Source organism: Argiope bruennichi, chromosome 9, assembly GCF_947563725.1.
Source record: "Argiope bruennichi chromosome 9, qqArgBrue1.1, whole genome shotgun sequence".
Classification (NCBI taxonomy): domain Eukaryota; kingdom Metazoa; phylum Arthropoda; class Arachnida; order Araneae; family Araneidae; genus Argiope; species Argiope bruennichi.
Genome location: NC_079159.1, coordinates 119,683,013 through 119,704,829, shown reverse-complemented (window position 1 = coordinate 119,704,829; position 21,817 = coordinate 119,683,013). Strand labels below are relative to the sequence as shown.

General features: G+C 32.6%; 1 protein-coding gene across 5 annotated transcripts in view; it reads left to right on the top strand.

Moving 5' to 3' along the window:
* Positions 1–21,817, top strand: part of LOC129983809 (uncharacterized) — a 173,075-nt gene that overhangs the window by 125,616 nt on the left and 25,642 nt on the right. For all 5 annotated transcript variants that reach the window (XR_008785456.1, XR_008785457.1, XM_056093453.1 and 2 more), the window contains exons 18-23: positions 5,413–5,494; positions 6,838–6,963; positions 8,960–9,068; positions 12,460–12,680; positions 20,377–20,498; positions 21,643–21,681. Coding sequence is in view for 3 of the 5 variants with exons in the window: in XM_056093453.1 (XP_055949428.1) it covers positions 5,413–5,494; positions 6,838–6,963; positions 8,960–9,068; positions 12,460–12,680; positions 20,377–20,498; positions 21,643–21,681 (699 nt within the window). In the remaining 2 variants the exon portion in view is untranslated. The remainder of the gene's footprint in view (positions 1–5,412; positions 5,495–6,837; positions 6,964–8,959; positions 9,069–12,459; positions 12,681–20,376; positions 20,499–21,642; positions 21,682–21,817) is intronic.

Genomic DNA, 21,817 nt, shown 5'->3' with positions numbered 1-21,817 from the left:
AATACAGTCAGTCGTTAAGGACTTATACCTTTCAGGACACCGCCATTTCGACTGACTAGGCACACATGCTACTGTCTATGTGACTTCTGTCAAGTGCGATACACAAGCTTTAAGAATATATCTACCTTAAAATCCGCTAAGGTGGTTCATGTCTTTGATTGTTTCTGTTTTACAGCTTCTGGAAAATGTATGGTTCTTTATGAATACCCCTGTACTTTTGAGTTAAATCCTAAGTCTGTAATACAAGGTAGTTATAGATTAGTTTTAGCTAGGAACCTCTAATGGTTAATTTATGAATGAAATAGATAAAAATTTTATACGCCTGCTCAATAGAAAATAAGATTGCTCAATAGAATAGAATAGAAGAATATGAGAATCGATTATCGGTTTCCCTCGACTCTAATTTACTACCCTCGTATGCTATCACAATAAGGCGGTTTCGTGGTGTATAGAAGAAAACCGAGTATTGATTTCGAATGTGTTTTCCACCTGTTGAGTATAAAATTTGATATAGATGTAGATTGGCGTCAGAATCTCGTATCAAATTTTATTTGTCTCAGTCGTTGCGGTTTCGAGTTACAGAACATACTCTCAAATACAAACTGATAGACAATCAACTGCTTAAGAGAATATGTTCAAAATCTGTTATATATTAACAGTTTTGCTGATAAATCTGTATGCTTAGGTTCCTCTCTTTAGATGTTAGTGTTTTTGAGTGAACGTGCTACCGTGAATAGGGAGCAACGAGTAGGCAGATTTCCCGGAAACGCATGTTATCAAAAGTTTGATACACATTTCCAAATTTGGTGACAGAAAAAATTTCATTTCTTTGCATTTTTGAGTTATTGCATCTCAATCAGATATCAAAAGTTTGATACACATTTCCAAATTTGGTGACAGAAAAAATTTCATGCCCATATTTCTTTGCATTTTTGAGTTATTGCATCTCAATCAGATATCAAAAGTTTGATACACATTTCCAAATTTGGTGACAGAAAAAATTTCATTTCTTTGCATTTTTGAGTTATTGCATCTCAATCAGATATCAAAAGTTTGATACACATTTCCAAATTTGGTGACAGAAAAAATTTCATTTCTTTGCATTTTTGAGTTATTGCATCTCAATCAGATATCAAAAGTTTGATACACATTTCCAAATTTGGTGACAGAAAAAATTTCATGCCCATATTTCTTTGCATTTTTGAGTTATTGCATCTCAATCAGATATAATTATAAAAATGTGTTTTTGTATTTTTCAGTCTTAGTGGGATCTGGAGATTCATTAAAATGTCGAGGGCAAATTTTTTTGACATTTAAAATACGTTCTCTTTATGTACTTAATTTAGTAATAAGTGAAAAATTAACAATAATAAATTATCTTCAAGGGTACATTCCTACCCTACCAAATTAATATATGTGACAAATGGATATGTAGTAAGAATTACTCAGTAACTAGTGATTTGTTTCATGTATTTTTGTTATTGGATTAAATCATAACTTTTTACTCTTATTCTGTGCTTCTAAAGTGCAATCATTTATATATTCCGTGTTATCTCATTATAGATGCAACCTAAAACAATTCTGAGGTTGAAAAAAATTCGCGAATGCATGGAAGAATAAACGTACACCAGAAAAAATGAGTGAAGCCAAAGAACTTCCTGTATCGATCAATTGATTTTATGAACGAGTGCATTCATGAATAAATGTACCTGCAGTTCGTTCATCCTTTTAAAGAAAAAATAAGCGCTTACACTTTCACCACAATATTTAACATTTTCCCTTTTTAATTTCTAGTATACAAAGTATGGAGAAAGTATTGCAATAGTTAAAAAATTCGAACTCAAGATTTTGATGAATATTCATGTTTTAAAATTCTCTCAGTTCGAAAACATTTTTGGTGAAATGTCTGTCTGAGACAAAAATAACTTAAAATGCTTTGAGCTTCATTCAGTAGGCCATTTCGTTACTCGGTTTGTCCGCAATATCTAAAACTTTTACCATTAATCAATCCCTTTTTTACTTTCTAGAATACGGAGAAAGTATTGTAACAGTTAAAAAAGTCCAACTGGAGATTTTGACGAATCTCCACGTTCTAGACCTCCTCGATTTCGAAAAACATATTTTTGGAAAATGTCTGTCTCTGACAAGTAATTCAAAAGTATTTTGAGCTATGCGGATGAAATTTGCTACAGGGCCTTTACGCCAAATTTGTAGATTTCTTTCAAATTTTGAACAAAATCTATTCACAGGAAATCTTCCTGTCCGACTGCTCAAATAAAAGTTAATACGATTAATTGTAAAACGTAGAGACAAACGTAGAGACAATTCTGTAAATTTATATACAGAATTTTACCCTCCTAGGTCAAGGAGGGTAAAATTCTGTATATAAATTTAACAGCTATATAGGGGAAATACATCAAATTCCGAACTAAGGGTTGAACGTCTGTCTATATGTATCTTCAGGAGCTTGTAAAAGCGATAACTCGGAAACACAATGTCTTAAATACATCGAATTTTTGTTTCAACCAATTCTACATTATAGACACCTGTCAAATTTCAAACCAAATCCAACAACCAAGTCTGTTAGACTGTACTTTCAAAAACATGCAAACACGATAACTCAAAAGTGCAATAACTTAAATATATCAAATCTGATATGTGATTTTGTAACTGCAACTGTGTCAAATTTTGGTTTCAATCGGTTGGAAAGAAATTCGCATAAAGCACAAAGTTTTTGCTAGATCTCTCCTGCACATTTTTATTTAACTTTTCCGTGTTCATAAATATGGAAATTTTTTAATTGGTGTTTCATTTACGATGTGTTCAAGTTCGTAAATTTGTACGCTTGTGTATATTAATATATTCAGTTTATGGTTCTTTAAAAAAACTATTATCAGTTAATAGTTAATTTAATTCAACTGAATGTGTACCAGTAGCTCTACCTGATAATTTGAAAAAGGGAACCGCCTTCAAGATTCCTCAATTTTTTATGAATTTTAAATTAAAAGTAAAATGTAGAAAATAATTAAAATTAAAAATCAACTCTTTTTGCATCTTATAAAGAAAAATGCGTTTATTGAAGCTTTAGGTAATATTCTATCCTTCAAATGAATCAGGCGTTGTCAAGATATTGATTAGTGTTTATATAAGAAGATCTCAAAGCTTATGTAATCAAATCTTAAGGCCAAGCAGCATCACTTGTGAAAGACAGCCTTCAATCGTTTCCGTGTTTGTTTGTTATTATTATTATTTCTTTTTCCTCCGTTAATCGAAATCATTATTTAACTTTAATTTTACTAAACAGTTTCATCTCCAAACTTATAAAACATTCAACAATGTTAAAAATTAATTCTAAATGTCTGCCATCTTGGATGGTTGCAAGAAGCGAAGTTTCGCTTGAGAAAAACATCAAAATCTCACTTTGTAATGATGCAATTCAAATTTTTATAAAATGTCAAATTTGACAAATTATTGCTTGAAAGAAATTGTAGTTTGGGGACCATGGCGTAATGCATATCTTTTGGACATTATGGTAAATGAAATTAAATATTAGCATTAAATGTAATATAAAAGCCAACTTTAATTATCGAGGATTTATTATCCCAAACCACGTTGTCGAACATAAATATTCATATTTATTGGAATTTGAATGTATGTGCTTTATTCGTAATATATGAATAATAAAATTGTGAACTAAAATTGTAAATATCTGTTATTTTCTGAAAACAATGATGCAGTAATTTTAAGTTTATAGACTTTCAATATATTATTACGCTTTTGATGGGTTTTTTTTTGCTTTATTTTTATCAAATGCAAGCAAGCTATGCTGTACATATCTTTTTCTTGTTGAATGCTTTTGTAATAAAATCTTGATTTAATTTCTGAGCCATTGAAAAATTTTGAGAATGTGGAAGAAATTAAATATAAAAGAACTTTAACAAAGCATTAAGAGCTAGTATTTTATTTGTTGATTAAGATAGACGTATTTTTTACTTCCTATTAGTTACAGGTTAAAACGACTGCATCCTTACTTTTAATTATCTAAAATTTATAAGACAATGTGTCGTTTAAACAGTTTACCTGTCTTCAAAATTTTAATTTCATCTAAATTCAGAATTAAAAGTTTAATATTTGCAATCAACAATCTTATTACTTTTCTACGTCATTTTTGGGTAACTAGATTAGCTTTTTTGTTAAATATTTTTCTAGCTGGTTCACCATGAATATCAGTTGCATTGGATTTGAAATAAACGTAACTTCATGTCCCGTCAACAAATTATTTTTAAGCATCGGATTGTCAGACATTAAAACCGTTAATTTAATAGCTGTAAACGTGCTCTCTTCATTGTGTGCATGAACCTTCCTAAAGGAGACCAGTCCTATGACACTAGCAATATATTAAAAAAAACCAACTTTTCCGGTTCATTTATCTGCTAACTTTCGCGATATTATATCTCTTATTTACTCGTTTTATTAAGTTCAAAGATATTAAACAAAATCCTTCTTCATTTTCTTTCAACACTGGAAGAAAATCCCGCGTTTAAACATTTGACAAAACAATGGAAACGTTTGGAATTTCAGGGTAACAATATAATCTGTTTTTGAAAATTAAAGAAAACACATTTTTTTTAAAAAATTGCCAAAATTCAGAAAAAAATTTGCGTAATTATCAAGTTAACAACTTTAAAAAGACAATTTTTTTTAAATTCTGAAATGATACAAAAATAAATTTGTACTGTTATGTTTTCGGCAATTATTTCGGAGAAACACCAAAATCTAAACTTTTAATTAATTAAAATTCTAATAAAAATTCCAAAAAATTTGTCCAGCGATGCACATTTCCATTCTTCAAGTTATATATTTGCCATATTTGGTAGCTGTTTATTATTACTAGAGTAGAATGTTACTTAAAATTTTTCCATTTTCTCATGTGTCATTTCCGTACTGCAAAAAAAATTAATATGATAAATAAATAATGACATAAAAATAATCAACAAAAAACTATTTAATAAATTTTAATAAATGATTTTAATCAAAGAGATTTTTTAATCAATTTTTTTTTATAAATATAAATAATCTAAAATTAAAAGGCATTCTAAGAGTTCTCAAAAGTCCAATATTTTTCTATACTCTCTGATGTGGGATAGCAGTTTAAAAAGGTTCAGTTAAAAGTTAAGCTAAAAGCTGAATTGTCAACACAAATTCGCTTTGAATAAATAAATATGAAGCACTTTCTACTGTTAATTTGGTCTGATTTAACGAGTAATAGCATGTTTCTACTTATTTACTTTCCTATTCTTGAAATTTTTCAACGATTCTTGTATTTATGAAAAGGCAATAAAACTAATACAATTTTGAAAAAAAGGTGTTTATTTCTCTGTATTGAACGATCATCATTGCTTTCGTCAACAGAACTCGAAAACCAGTCAGAAGTACGACTTTCCTGTAAAAAGAATATTGCTCACCAGAGATCCCAAGGACCGTTCCGTCAGTGGTAAGTTTAGGTCACAAGATTATTAATATTAGTATTAGTATTTTGCATATTTGTGAACAATTTGTGTTTCAATGTTATCCATATTTTTGACGTACTATTTTTCTTCCCGATTTCCTATCAACTTCCTTATTTAGACTAATTATCGTCTCTTCGCCTTCATTTACTTTAATTAATTATTTCGTTATCTCTGAAGATGTATCACCATATTTAAAACGCTTTTTAACATATTAAATGACATACCGTTATTGCCTTCCTTTCCATTTGACACGTGGTCTCCACCGATGTGCTCGATGTTTATATCATTCCACACATAAGCAGTTTACCGTGATTTTATGAAACCCATTAAAATATTTTGATAAGGAAAATTTAGATACATTTATTAATTTATTATTAAAATGGTGTGTGTGCGTGCGTGTGCGCGTGCGCTTTATATCATATTTTACACTTCAGTCGCTGGCGACTGGATTCAATGGGTGCTGATTTATACCTTCCTATCATATTGTCTCAATTTTGGCTATGCGCATATAATGAAAATTGATTTTCAAACTGTTAATATCCAGTCAACACTATTCACAGGTTAAGATTTTTCATCTTAACTTTGCCGGAATAACTCTGTTCTAAACTATTTCTCTCTAAATATTTGTGTTGATTTCAGAATGACGACATTGTGAAAATTTCAATTCAAAGCCTTTCTAAGAATTGTTTATTCGAAAACATAAACGCCAAATAAATATTGTAGCATGTCTGAATTCAGCTTACGATTTCGCAAGTTTAATGTGTTCGAGACAGAACCAACTTGCTTGTGCCTCTAGTGGAGAGCGCTTTAAAGCTATTTGATCACAAGAACTGCATCTTTCGCAATAATGAAGACTGGGACGAGACTTTTTTTTTATATTCCCTCGATATTGACTAAGAGATAATTAATATGAACGCCAACAAGTTTTCATGAAGATGGCAATAGAAAAGGATGTTTTATTATTAGTAGTAGTAATAGTTGATGAATACAAACTTGTATTTAGAATGTTCAACTTTATCAAACACTTTCAAAATTATTAGTTACCTTTAATTTCACATTAATGAACGAAGAATTGTCTTAGACAGAATTTAAATCAGTTTCTGCTACTCTTAATTTGCCATTATTAGAGGATGATCATTCATAAATATTCGATTATGATAATTTTTTAAAGGTTCCTGCTATTCAACAACATTTTATGATCTCTCAAGTCAGAAAAATTCTTTTCAGTTTTTTTTTTTTTTTCTTTACCTTTGGTCTCATTAGTTGCTCCGCCCATCAAATGCCAGTCCAAGGAGTGGACATGCTGACGGTGTCTTTTGTTTCGCAGGTAACGGCCTGGGCATGAAAGTGGTGGGCGGGAAGGAGATCCCAGGGAGCAACGGTATGATCGGAGCGTACGTCGCGCGCATCTACCCGGGAGGGGTCGTCGAAACGCTCGGGGAAGTCAGAGAAGGTAAGTCGCTGTTTTCTTTTTCACTCACTTCTGCATCGCTGCATAGAATTCAATCCAGGACTGAATTCTCAAATGAATTTATCTGCGATGTCTGTACAAGTATAAAATAACTAGGAAACTTGTGTAAATTCAGCTCTAGAGTGCTGTTTTGAATCAGCGGGAGTGGTCTTCCCAAAACTTTCTCGCATTTTCTCTAATAAAGAGGAATTTGTGTTTCAGATATGCTTTCTCCCCAACCTATCGAAGCCACTATTTTGCAGTGTCACAAAATTGCAGTCACAAAATTTGATATATTTAAATCGTGGCGTTTTTGAGTTAATGTGTTTACATGCTTCTGAAAGTATGAACCAACAAGCATTTAATTCCATATTGGATTTGGCTAAATATTTGATAGATGTTTACACTACAGATGTTAAACTTTTATATATATTAAATAATTATTAAATATAAATGTTAAATCTGTATTACGAATTTTATCTTAAACGAATTTTATCTCTTCATTTTGTAATTATCGTCTTAATCTACATTCGAACAACCGAAAAGACAGATTTCCTTGGAATACATTTTGCTCAAAATTTGATAGAAATCTACAAATTCGGTTTAAAGGCCATATAACAAATTTCATCCGTCTAGCTCAAAGTGTTTTTTGAGTTTCTTTGTCATAGACAGACAGACTGACATTTTCCAAAAATGTGTTTTTCGAACTGAGGTCTAAAACGCAAAGATCCGTCAAAATCTTAAGTTCGTATTTTTTGAATATCCTAATATATTTTTTTTATACTTCGTATACGAGAAAGTAAAAACTGCAGTTCAAATGGATAACATGGGAAAGAACCGCCCTGTAAAAGGATTCGAAGTAATTAATATATCAGAAGCTTAAGATCAACTACAGAGGAGATATGGAGTCAACTTCATTCATATTATTTAGACCAAGGCAATCAACCTATAGAAAAGAAAAATGTTGTGTTTTAGCACCTGAGGCAAAAGAGGAGTGGCAGGAAGAATTCGTACAGTAAAATAAGCAACAACAACAAAAAAGCAACGTTTTTGTGAGTGGCCAAATTTTATTGAAAATTTTAATGTGGAAATACATTTTGGACTGATACATTTCATTTTCATCATTTAACTGAATTTTTACACATTTCGAATTGGCTTGTTCTCTTTTAAAATTTAGAGCTCGTTTTTCACAACTTCGCTTTCTTCATGATTAAGTTAAAGATACATGTTCAGCGTACTTTCATAAAGCCCCGTTACACCATACTTCATTCTCAAAATAACGCTATCGATTGCAGAATGCTGCATATCTCTGCTGATGTTTCTGATGTACTAAATTGAATCATTCTTTCATTCACATTTCAAAAACATTAAAAAAAACATTTTAAGTAGTGTTGCATTCAAAAACCATTAAGTATAAAATGAAATGAATAAAATAAAATTGTATAATCCGCATTCGCTAAATTTGTCTTAAAAAAACAAATGTAAAAAAAAAAAATGTAAATTAAAAAAATTTTTTTTTTTTTAATGTTTATGAAATATCATTCAATCACGTAAGATGTGCCTTTATTTATTTTTATGCTGTTTAAAGCCTAAAATTAGTCACATTTCACGATAATGACGAAACTGCGAATGCTCTCTTTAAAAATGGTTTTCCTTTGATCTGAATATTATGTATGTGACATGACATTGAGTGCAGCCCAACAGTTTCTTTCCTTTTTTTTTCTACTTTAGCTCTAAACTCCTATGTTTTAATTAACGTGATCATTCTATATTTAAAAATAGAAGCACAATCAAAAAGAATTTTAGGAAATCCGCAAATATTAAAAAGTAATTTTTCACCCAAAATCACGAATTTCTTATCTGAAAGTCTGTTCTTTCATATTCATAAAACCGTTTACATTTTATATTACGATATTTACAAATTTGCTTTCTTGTGTTACTCTTTCTGTTGTGAGAATGATTGTGAATTAGAAGTGAATCGTGTGTGGGTCTGCTTTAGGTGATCAAGTTCTGGAGTGGAATGGCGTGCCTCTGACCGGTAAAACCTACGAAGAGGTTCAGAGGATCATCGCATCGTCCGGAGACGAAGTGGAAATCGTTATTCGAAGGTCAGTCAGATATTTATTACCCTCTGTTATATATGCCATCCCCCCTAGTAGTACACAAATATTGTACAATATTGTATGATATTGATCAATATTCACAATATTGTTTAATATTGTATTCGCAATATTGTTTAATATTGTATTCACAATATTGTTTAATATTGTGGAATATTGTTTAATATCGTATAATATCACACAATATTGTTTAATATTGTGGAATATTATTTAATATCGTATAATATCACAGAATATTGTGCAATAGGCTGTGCTAACGAGGACATAATATTCAAAATTATTTTACATACAATTATATTATGAAAAGATATTTTCATATTAAAATAAATAAATCGTTCCCATTCCAGAAATTAAATTTGAATTTAGACCATATGAAAAACATGTGCAAAACATTAATTTTCCCTAGGTGATTAGTTGTGTATTTCTATAGATGGTTTGTACGTTTGATGTTGTCTACATGATACACTGCTAGCGCAATCAAGAGATGGTCTATTACTTTGTTCCTTTAACAACCAACTTCCTTATAATCACACTATCTAATTATGAAATTTGGAAAAACTATATTGTGCAACATTGAAACAGTTTAAAATGCGAGACTTCAGTTATATTGATTAATAATATTCCAATATTGAAAATATAATTCCCAATGTTGTAAGACGCAGTTTACCAGTATTGTTAAAATTAGTTTTACATATTGTAAATATTCTCAAAATAAATTCTAAACAGTTATTAGGTGTGAAAAAATAGCTGATTCTTAATAGCATCCCTGGATAAATTTTTAACTCATATTTACTATATTTTAGTTTTTAACGTACCTAGAGATTCGAACTCGAAGCTTTTCGCTTAGATAACGACGTCTAATGTGATGGGCTTGCCAGATGTAACTTAACTATATATTAAGTAAAGTGTGTTTGACTCAATAAAAAATGTACTACATCCATTTTGGATGATTCTTTTAATTGAATGATTTTTTTTTATTTTGCAATAAATAATGTAATTTGAAATCAAGGAGGGAGTAATTTCTTTTGTATCCAAGATTTTTTATTAGAATAAGTTAGATTCAAAAGTAATAGCTTTTAAGTATATGAAAGTACAATGTAACTTAAAATTTTTGTATTAAGAAAAAAGTGAAATACAAAGCTCTTAGTAAAGCAAAGGTTATTCATAATAGCTTTTAAATCAAATATTTGTCATGTTTCATATACAGTAAAAGTTTGGATGGGAAACATTACGAAAATAAAATATTTTATACTTGTAGATATTTTTTTTTTACTTCTTTAAGTTTTTTTATTTAATTTTCGTTACTCTTTTATTTATTCGCTTAGTACATTGTTTATTTATGTTCTAGCAATAATTTATTTTGCTGCAAATAAATAAAAGGCAAAATAGGACATTTTGCGAAAAATTGAAGCTTTAAAAATTAAGTCAAGGAACCAAAATCAAGATATTTACAAATGCATCTGGATTTGTCTGATCATTTTATGCAAAACACATAAAAATGAATAATTAACCGCTACATCATATTGTTATCTACATAATATACAATGTTGACGTCACAACATTCATCAAAATTGTTAAACTAAAATGAACTATATAATCTTCAATATAGAACTCAACTTTTTTTCAATAAAGAATTTTCAATGTTGTTTACACAATATTGTAAAATATTATAAAACATTCAGCTTTTAATGAAAAATAGTTCCAGTGAATTTTTTCGGATTTAAATCTGAAATGAAATGAAAAAATTAAGCCGAAACTAATACTTTTGTTCTATATTTTATAGCAAAAATGCTTTTTAAAAATTCTGTCTTTTGAATACAACGTTCCATATTTGCATTATTGTTCGACATTCTTCGGTATTTACAATATTTTTCCACATTACACAAAATATGGAACTATAATATGGTGCTTGTGATGCTAAAAGGAAGTCGATGTATAAGTAAGCAGCTGGATTGAAATACTTAAAGTAATTAATTAATTCATTTGAAAATTTTACCGACAACTACTCTGTGACCATGTGACCCAATTTTTATAATTAATTTCTCTCTTACTCTACATTACTACTTCATCATTGACACTTTTCCATTAGATGTCAGTAGTGACGCGAAACTTGCTGTTTTCAGGAAACCTGATTCCTGAAAACAGCAAGCAATCAAATGATTCATATCAATAGAAATATAATCTATAATAATATAATATTTCAATAACAAGCATTTATTTACCACAATAATCTAGTATTGAGTAAAAGTAGACAACAACACTCATCCATATATATGAATATATAAATAAATATCAAATGAAGAAATGTATTAAATACTTGAAAACAACAATTGCTAAACAGTATCTAAAGCGATATTTGTATCAAAAATTACCACACAAATTGTAGGATTTAGTGATGAGGTGCAATTTGACTACTGTATATGGGATTGGCACATCCAGCAAAAGATTTAAGAGAAGATGGATAGCAGAGCTGTGATGATTGTATATCCACATGTCCAATTGACTACTGTATATGGGATTGGCACATCCAGCAAAAGATTTAAGAGAAGATGAATAGCAGAGATGTGATGATTGTATATCCACATGTCCAAAATCACTTCGACGGTTCAAAATTTTCTAACGATTAAGTCTGAATTCAGTAGAGCACAGCAATTGAAAAACTGGAAGAAATTGGTACAAGAAGAGATTCAGGACCATTGACATTAGTTCTATCCTATTAGAAACTGTCTCTCTTGGCCTCTGTAGATTAATTGAGGACTGCTTAAATATACATAAAAAAAATCACAAATGCGCAGGAAGGTACTCATAATTTGCATCTTTCGCACATGAGAAAAAGCAAATTCTTTAACCTGCTGTCTTGTAGTAAGATAAGAGATAACCAAATGGTGCGAGAAGTTTTCCACAAATAAACAAATAAGAAAAAGTAGAACGAATGAATTCCTTCTCTAGAAGATTCTCAGGACCTAAACCGCAACACCTTCGGCAACAACAATAGCTTGAAAAAATTAACCAGTTTCAAGATACTAGAGATAACTAGTAGACATATTCTAGTTACACAAACAAGTCGATCATTCGTAGTCTTAATAAATATTTTATTTTATACACTTCTCTATATATTGTGGTGTACTGTTGCTGTTCGTGTCATTGCCTATGTGAAATATGTGCTTGTATTTGTTTTGTATTATGTGAATATCGAGTATTTTTTCATATGTCTTATATTCATTATTCATATTTATGTACTTCCTAAAGAAAAAAAAGAGAGATATATAATTCACTTATATTCAACTACTAGGAACTAGGCAATAACATGTGAATTATTTGCTGTAAAACCAAAACTATCGGTAATTTCTAAAAATTTAATTTCATTCACTTTATGCAGCGACTTCAACATGTTGAGTTCTCGTTCCTCTTCCCATCACCATCACCATCATCAGCACCCTCAAAACCGATTGTCTCGCAGCAGCGGCGGGGAAAGACACGGGGGACGAAATTATAGCCACCCTCACCAGTCTGGGGGATACCGGTCGTCCAGGAGCGACACCGACGGCTACAACAGGAACTACGACAATGAGAATTACTACCAGCCGCCGGCCGATGAAGGTCAGTTTTTTCACTCTTCACGAAGCTAATAGATTGATTTGACTATGCACATTCGTAAATCAATGTTTATAATTGACCGAGATCAAAAGTGATTTTAGTGAAACCAAAATAATATAAGTGTACCCTTCACTTTATCAGCATACTGTATCTCCATGTTATACTAATGAAATATATTATTACCTAACTTTACCAACATTATTGTGCCTCAGGATGAACCAGTTTAATTACATGGCAACTTTTCATCCTTCTATTTGAATTTTTCCTACGAAGTCAATCTCGGTACTAAAGTGCTCGATTTTCGCTGATTGAATCAAATAATTATTGTTAACCTGATTATATTCATTCATACATCATTATTGGTCAGTTAATCATCATATTGTCGGCCCAAAAAATATTTATAAAAATTTATTGTTGTTTACAGTTTTCAATGATTATAACAATGTTTGCATAATTTCAAAAGAATTATAGATTCTTATTCATTTCAATACTGTGCAAGCAATAATAGTTGAAATGAATTATTAGTACCAACGATAATTTCACGATACTGACTTCACCCACTTCATCTCCCCACCCCCTTCTTTTAGGCATATCATCAGGGTAAGAATTTTGTTGCACAATAGTAAGAATTTAGATGGAATATTCAACGTACGTCGTGGCTAAGACGTACTCTTGGTTCTAGATGGCGCTGCTGAAACAAGAGACACTCTCTTGGCTTAAAATCGCTGACTTCGTCAGCAGGCTTGTCTATGACAAGTGTCATAAGAAACAACAACATAAGTGAGAACGAAACAGAGAAACTATGTTCAACACACAAAGAATCTTTCTTTCGCAGAAAAACAGTCATTAAAATATCTTAGATTCTATTTTAGTCTTTGTAAAATTTACAAGAAAAAAGAGGCTCAAAATAAATAAAAATCCATAATTAGCTTGTCAGTTATTCTTCTAGATGATCATGTTTACGTGTTTTAGATGCCCCGGTCGCCATCTTTTTTTCTCATTGCTTGAGAAATACATGCCCTTAATCTTAGATGCCAATAATTTTTTTCATTTCTCCGTAGTGACGTCAAAGTTCTCTGGAAACATTGGAGGTTCCATTTAGAAATTGGTTTCACTCAGAAATATGTCTATGCAATTTTCTTCCTTCACTTAGCTACAAAATTGTCGGTTTGGCGATATTTTTATTTTTTATTTTTCTTCTTCTTATTTTTCATTTTGTGCTATTTTATTTATAATAGTATAAGAATCAGTCTTATAAAAATTAAAATATCTGATTATTTTTTTTACATTTAAAAATGATTTCCGAGGATTTTTTTCAGATTTCTTTAGAAGATAAAACAATTATGCTATCTTAAAACCTTTTTGTAGAAAACTAAGACAATGTGATAAAAATGCTGGGCTATCATAAAAATACTCCTTTATGTACGAACTCCTAGCGGCTTACCCACTCAGCTAATCGAAAAGAAATTACAAATATTGTTATTTGAAAATATGCGCGCAAAATTGCAATGATTCAAAACAATAGATCTCTCACGGCTATGATTACAGTGAAAAACAAATCTAAATTTTCGAATAGCATTACATGTTGTTTTTTTCAGTGTAAATTGATCATCACCTTGTATGGCCAGAAATGACGTTGGAACGATATACCTATGACGAAAATTGATGCCGCAAAACATTTGCAACGAAGATCATTTTATAAGACTAAAGATGAATGTGCAGAGGATGTGCACTGAAGTGTTTTGCATAATTCACGGGGATAGATAGTAGAAGTACTAATCAAAGAACTCCATGTGCAAATCATAGCTTGTAGAAAACATTTAATAAGCAGTGTGGGAAGATTGTTGCTTTAATTAGGTGTTCGAACGTACCAACAAGATGATACAAGAAAACAACGAGGTGAATGGATAAAGCTTTTTTATCTGAACAGGAAAAAATTTAGGAAACTGTGCAAGTTTATTGGCGAAATATTAAGACAAGGCCCATGTTTCGTAAAAACTGTACATTATTTGTTTAAAAGAATTGAATAAATTAGATGCAGGGTAGATCACGATCAGGATGACAATCTTTCCCGGTTGAATTTGTTGCGGAAGCATTACGGTATAAAGAAGTATTGAGGTATATTACGATTACTGCAATTCCATCGCATACTGCAAGAAACGTAACCCTCAATTTGGATGCACGGAAGGCTACTAGCTTTGCACTCTGTTCTGCGGATATTTTCTTATCGATTCTGATGTGCCCAAATGTTGCAACAAGTAACAAGGAAAAGTAACTGTGTGTCAACTTTACGATTTTTTTCCTCATCAGATATGATGAAAATAGTAGACGTTTATGGACGGATGATTATGGGGCATAATACCTGCTAATTCTTAATTGTGAGTGCATTTCTTCTTTTCTTCTTAATGGGAAATATAAATATCAAGAATTACATTTACTGGCATGAAGAAAAGTTTCACGATGTGGCACTAGTACTTTTATACGAAGCTAAAATTAAAATGTGGTACGATATCGCAATCACATTCGTTTTACAGGGCTACCTCCACAGTTGTGAAATTATGCTCCATCACAGGTGCTGTGTATACAACAATGTTTCAGAATTACATAATTTCAGAATTGTAGCATCGAAATATCGTTAATGACATTGTATAGATTAAAGATGTCTCCCCTCCACATACCGTCGCCTTATATTTGCGACAAGTCCGGTAATAGAATTTGGGCAATAGTATCACTTCTCTTAACTTTGCAATTTCATGGATATAGCGATTCCCCGGCCACACTTTGAACACATCAAATCCAAGAGATTTGTCATTATTGAACGATCTATGTTAACTCAAAGTTTTGCAGATTCTTTTTGCAATGTTAGGGTCTTCATCATTTTCGCAAGAAATGCGTTATTGTCTGTGAAGGTGTTCTCGTCGAAAACTTGTAACTCCAATAAAAAGATTTTCCCCTTCTCCTCTCGTATTATCATAATTCCTTTACAACGGTTTTTTTTTTTTTTTGCAAATGTTTTATACCGCCATTTTTTATTAGAACAGAACGCCGTCTCATACCCCCGTATCCGTGACAATTCTGGTCACTGAACGGTTTGGTAGGCATGTTACGGGAATTTTATTTAATTAACAAAATATTTACAATAGGAAAACGAAACAAAAATAACTATTACAGAATTTACAATTATATAAGAAATTATATTATGATGAGACCGTTTACATAATTTTTCAACTTAGAAATATAATTTGTAGTAATAAACTTAGAAATATAATGCAGATTGAGAGATAAAATTTGTAAAAATATACATATAATCTGTGTTCACTTATTTTTTATGATATAGTAGATCAGGATGCAGTTAAAAAAATTAGATGGAAATAATTTGAGAAATGGAAATGAAGACAATCTCTGTTTGATTGCAATGTGTGACAGGAGACTGCAGTGCTTGTTTTTTCCCTTAGTCTTTTTTGGTAGGAGACTTGATGTTGAGTGCTATGGAGGCAAGAATAGGTCTCTATTTCCACTTATAAATTTGATTATACTGTGTATTTTTTGCCTTGAAAGGAAGTTGCCGGCGTCTCTTTTCCGCCATTCCTGTTCATGGCTTGGTGATGGTTTTTTCATATGCCAGGAGATTGTAAGGATTCATTCCGTAGCATAATGAAGTGCGGTGCCTATCCCACCACAACTGCACTGGTCACTATCAGACAGATTGAACCTTTTGAGGTAGGCAGGAAAAGGGCCGTGTTCTGAGAAGAAAATAATTTCCTCTCTGTTCCAGTTAGTGGGATTAAGGTTGACTGAAGGCAGGATGTTAAAAATTTTTCTACGTGACACCATTGCTCTAATATCCTTGCCATTCCTCAAGCATGTCTTTCCGGAGGAGGGCTTTTATATGTGGTTTTGGTATCTTTGTTTGTATATAAAATTGCCCATTTTGCGTTGCGTCCTTTGCCAGTTGATCTGCGTTTTCATTGCCTATATTGCCCGCATGTGCTTTAACCCATGAAATTTTTATTGTTGGTTTTGAAAGCAGGACACCAAAAATTTCTCTTGCTTTTTGGTTTGTGCTCTTTGGATTTGAAGATGCCATGATACTAGCTCTATTGTCAACATGTATTTTAAAAGTATTGTTGTTTGAAAACTGAGATGTATATTTTACTGCTTCATGAAGTGCAGTGAGTTCAGCTTGGAAAACGGTATTGTTGTCATTCAATTTGGCAGACCAGAGGTAGGACCAGGAATCATTGAACAGAACACAAAACGCAGCTCCAACTCCATGTTCTGTTTTTGAGCCATCTGTGAAGATATTGATATTATTTATTTGAGATAAATTTATTCCTTCATCTTCCAAAGAAATTTGGTTGGGATTGAGATGCTGTGAAGGGTGAGTAGACCAACCAGTTGCTTTCTTCTCAAGATCTTCTGGTTGTATCTCTGTTATATTATGCGGAAGAGGGATTCTTAGGCAATATATTGTCGTCAGTCTGGCTTCAAACTGTAATTGCAGGTGCAGGGGTGGAATGCCGAGAATGGTTTGTAGCGCTGCTGTTGGAGTTGTGCGGTAAGCACCTGAAATGTAGAGAAGAAATGGTCTCTGAATGGTGGAGAGCTTCCTCTTCATTCTATATGTTGGGTTTAGACACCACGCTGATGAACCATGGGCGAGCATTCTCTCAACTACTGTCTTGTAGAGAACTCTTTTGTGTTTCTGAAAGATTCCCCATGTGCTTCCGGCGATTCTTTTGAGGTTTTGGTGCATTTTAATGGCCTTTTCTCCTTGTTTTTCTATGTGTTCCAGCCAGTTTAATTGATCATCAATGTGGACTCCTAAATATTTAATAGATTTAATAGATTTGTCTCCATTCCACAGGATTCTGGGGCCTCTCGCCATTTTGCTGAATAAAATATGGGTTGTTTTTTCCGTGGAGATGGGAAGTTGATTATTTGAGCACCAGGCGTTAAATTTGGCTATTGCAAGTTCAGTTTCTCTTTCCAGGCTATTTTTTGTGTCCGCTTCGATAACCAGTACAAAATAATCTGCAAAGGCCTGCATGTGCACATTTTCTGGCCAGACCTGCTTGAGAATTTCGTTGGCTACGAGATTCCAGAGAGCGGGACCACTGCATGATCCTTGAGGGCAGCCTTGTTTCTGATCTTTCATGGCCCTACCTTCTGGAGTCATTAGGGTCACTTTCCTGTTTTGGAGGAGACTGTGAAAGAGGCGATTGGTGTTTAAAGGACAGGGACTTTCATCCAGACTTTTGAGAATTTCTTTGTGTTGCAAGTTGTCAAAGGCTCCTTTTATATCAATAGAGAGCACTAAGACATGCTTGCCCTCTCTTCTTGCAGCTTGAATTTTGTTTATCAGCTCATGGATGGCTGTGTCTACAGATTTACTTTCCCTAAACCCATGTTGACGCTCGCTGAGGCTATTAGTGGTCTCAAGATGATAAGTTAACCTTTGAGTCATTAATTTCTCTAGCACCTTCCCGGTTGTTGGCAGGAGAGAAATGGGTCGATATGAAGATGCCAGTCACTGATCTTTCCCTTGTTTTTGGAATAAAATAATATTTCCTATTTTCAAGGAATCTGGGAAGCAACTTAATTCTAGGCACTTATTAAAGAGAGTTGGGATGATATTATGAAAGCGATTGTGTATAATTTTAAGAAGGAGGTTGTCAATTCCATCAATACCGGGAGCTTTACCTGACGGAAGGTTGTCTATAATCATTGAAATTTCTTGGAGGGAAAATGGAGGGTCAAGTGGCTGCGTTGAAGTGTTTAAATTATAGTTAGTTGAAATAGCAGGAGATGGGAAAATCTGGTCCAAGATGGTTCGCACTGCTTCTTTCAGACTTCCTTTTGGGTCACTGTTCATCAGGTATGGGATTTGAGATGGGAAAACAGATTTCCGGAAGGCGGCTTTGTAATGCTTTCCATATGGGTTGGAGGCTGAACTGCAGAAATTTCTCCAGCCCGTATTTTTTGCTTTTTTAATATGCTTTTTGTATTCTGTTTTTTTCTTTCTTGAAGATCTGGTATCTCCACTGCTTTTCAATTTCTGGTGCCCTCTGTGCTCCCTTTCTCAGTGCTCTAACTTTCTTTTTATGAATTTCTAATTTGTCTGTCCACCAGTTTGGTTTCGTTAACAAAAGCTGTTTTTTGATCTTAAAGGTTTTGTTGCAGGCATTAATAATAGAGTTTTGAAGAACTATTGTAGCGTCATTTAGCTCTCTGGAATTTCTTGCTGTTGCTATTTTATTTTCTAAATAATAAATATCTTTACCAAGTATATTGAGAAATCTAGAATGATTCCCATGGCGTGTCTTGTATCTTTTGTAGAACTGGTTATCTATAGTGGATGCTATTGTTGTTTGTATATATCTATGGTCACTTAAGGAAATATCATCCAGAACCTCCCAGTTAATGGAAGAGTCTATAATTGATTGGGAACATAATGTCAGATCTGGCCAGCCAATGCTGTTATTTCTTTGGAAAGAAATAACAGCATTGGTTAATTAATTAAAGAAATAACAGCAAATAATTTATCAAAGGTATAAATTATTTGCTAAGATAAAATCCAAGATTTCATTGCCTCTGTTGTCATTGGATCTGTACCCCCAAAGGGTGTTGTGCCCATTGAGATCAGCGCCGATGATAATCTTTTCCTCCGGGAGGCTGGTAATGGTCTCTTGGATTTCTTGGAGAGTTGTGCTGACATCTTGTGCTGGTGAGGATTAGGCAGAAATTATTGTGATGGGATAGGAGGATGTTTGAATTTTTACAGCTACCACGTTGACTTTTGTTGCAAATAGAGCAGGTTTTATTTGGGCTGACGGGATGAGAATTGCAGCTTTCTGATTAGTGGAACTAAATGTTTTCCATGAATTTGGAATTCCAGGGATTTCGTTGTTATAGTGGTATTGTTCTTGCACTAGGATGATATCCGGTTTAATCGTACTTGCTGTCAAATGAAGCTGGTTGGTGGATGCTTTAGCTCTAGCTAAATTTATTTGGAGTATTTTTAGAGGGTCTTGAGTAGAGGCTGTCGCGATGTTAAAGGGAAAGGAAGAATTTTCAAAATTAATACGGTCCATACTAATAATAGTCCCTTGATTTTTTGTAAGCTGCTACCTCTTTTTGGTAGCAGGGGCATTGATTGTCGATGGCTTTGTGCCGCACGTTGAAGTTAGTACCTCTCAATCTGCTGCTCTCGTAGCAGTTAATGCAGTTGGAATCCTCACTTCTGCAGCTTCTGCTGTGGTGTCTATAACCACAACAACCACAAAAAGCGTAGTGAACTTGCATTCTTTTGCGCCATTTTTTATTAACAGTATCTTCTATCTTTCCATCACTATTTATGTTTTTTCGATGCGTTGATCAAGGTGCACAGGAAAAATATATATATGTGTTGTCTTCTAAGAATTTCGAAATATTTTCTTTGTGACTTTAACTGTGTGAGTTCTATTGTTTTTAATTAATCACAATCATTGCATACCTATACAATACAACATCTGAAATTTCCTTTTGATTGACTGAGCGGATAGACCATATATATATAGGAGAAACCTTTTTAATAATCTTCTTGTATTTTGAAAATCTGAATGCCATGAACATGTTTCGTCATTTTTGAAAATTATCGAATTTTATGAGCTCTCATATAAACTACTCTTCCCTTAAAACAAGTTTTTGTATGTTTTAGGGGTGAATAATTCCAACTACGGGGGTTCTTCGTCTCCCTCCAGGGGCTATCAAGGATCCAGCAGAAGACAGCAAAGAATCGTCTCTCCTGTCAACGAGAAAGGAGACAGCGAGATGAACAAGGTCAGTGATTCTTCTTTTTGTTATTTTACAACATACATTCAGAGATCAGTCGATTCTTGTGATGTCGCTGCCACAAGCTCACTAATATCCAGAACTGTGTTTGCTATGCTGTGACCTAATGCCGCAAGCAACAAATGGTATATTTCGAAATTAAAACAGTCTGGTTCTGCTATGGATCACGCTATCACGATTTCACACCATCGAAGCCTTGGAGGATAGTTAAAGCAATTATTGAGTGCTATAGGAAGTCACGTGATCCCATTAAAATCCCGTGACCATCTGACATTCAATGCAAACATGCATTCAGGAGAGGAACAAAAGGAAAGTGGCAAATAACTGTCTCGAATTGCGTTTATATCATGAAAACTGTTTTCCGCTTAGAATAGCTAAATTGCATCAAATAGTCGATAATTTATTTTCAAGGGCACATGCAACCGCAAACCTTTTGAATCTGAGAATGTGTTGTGGACAACGACTTGCCTCTATACTTTCTTGCTTCCATTTTTGTGTGCGATTGGGACTTTGATGTCGGTCTGTCCTTGTCGAAATTTTTTGTTCTGTTGTAGTCAGGGAATGTGCTACTGACAACAGGATTTCATTCTTATCTCCACTGTTCAATGCCGTCACAATATATCTCTGTGCCCGAAATCAGTTTTCCATCAATCTGATTATTTTATTATTTTAGTGAATACACATAGAATGCACATACACACTTAGTAGAGAAGCCAATGAAAAATTTGATTTAATTAAATTATTAAATAAAAATTACCAAACTGTCAATATATACAAGAAATATCCTCCAAAAGTGAATAGATGTATTGGAAGATATTTTATTGGAATTGTTTATTGGAATTGGAAGATATTTTATTGGAAGATATTAAACAAAAACATTTTCATACAACTACCCACCTCATTTAATAAACTTTATAATTTTAAGTGTATGCCTACATGCAATATTTAAGGAAATAAAAGCTTGTTCTACGATTTTGAGATACCTTGTATGTGTCTTTGTGTATGATATGTATTTCAAAACGTTTAAATGTCTTTTAAATTATTTTGTAACTTAATTAATGAATGAAATTGTTACTTTGGAAAAGTAAAATGAAACTTTGCAAATAAACAGTTATTCTGTCTTTGTTTTTAGGAGAAGTACAGAGCGGAAGATATATCTGGTGAAATACAGGTAAATTAGTTAAATCTATTTGTTGAGTGTTTGTCGTATTTCCATGAATTCAATAGATATCAGGGAGCTTTCACTAAATGACCAAGAAAGTGTGATAGGAACACACAGAATTAATGAAATCAAAATGATGTCTTCT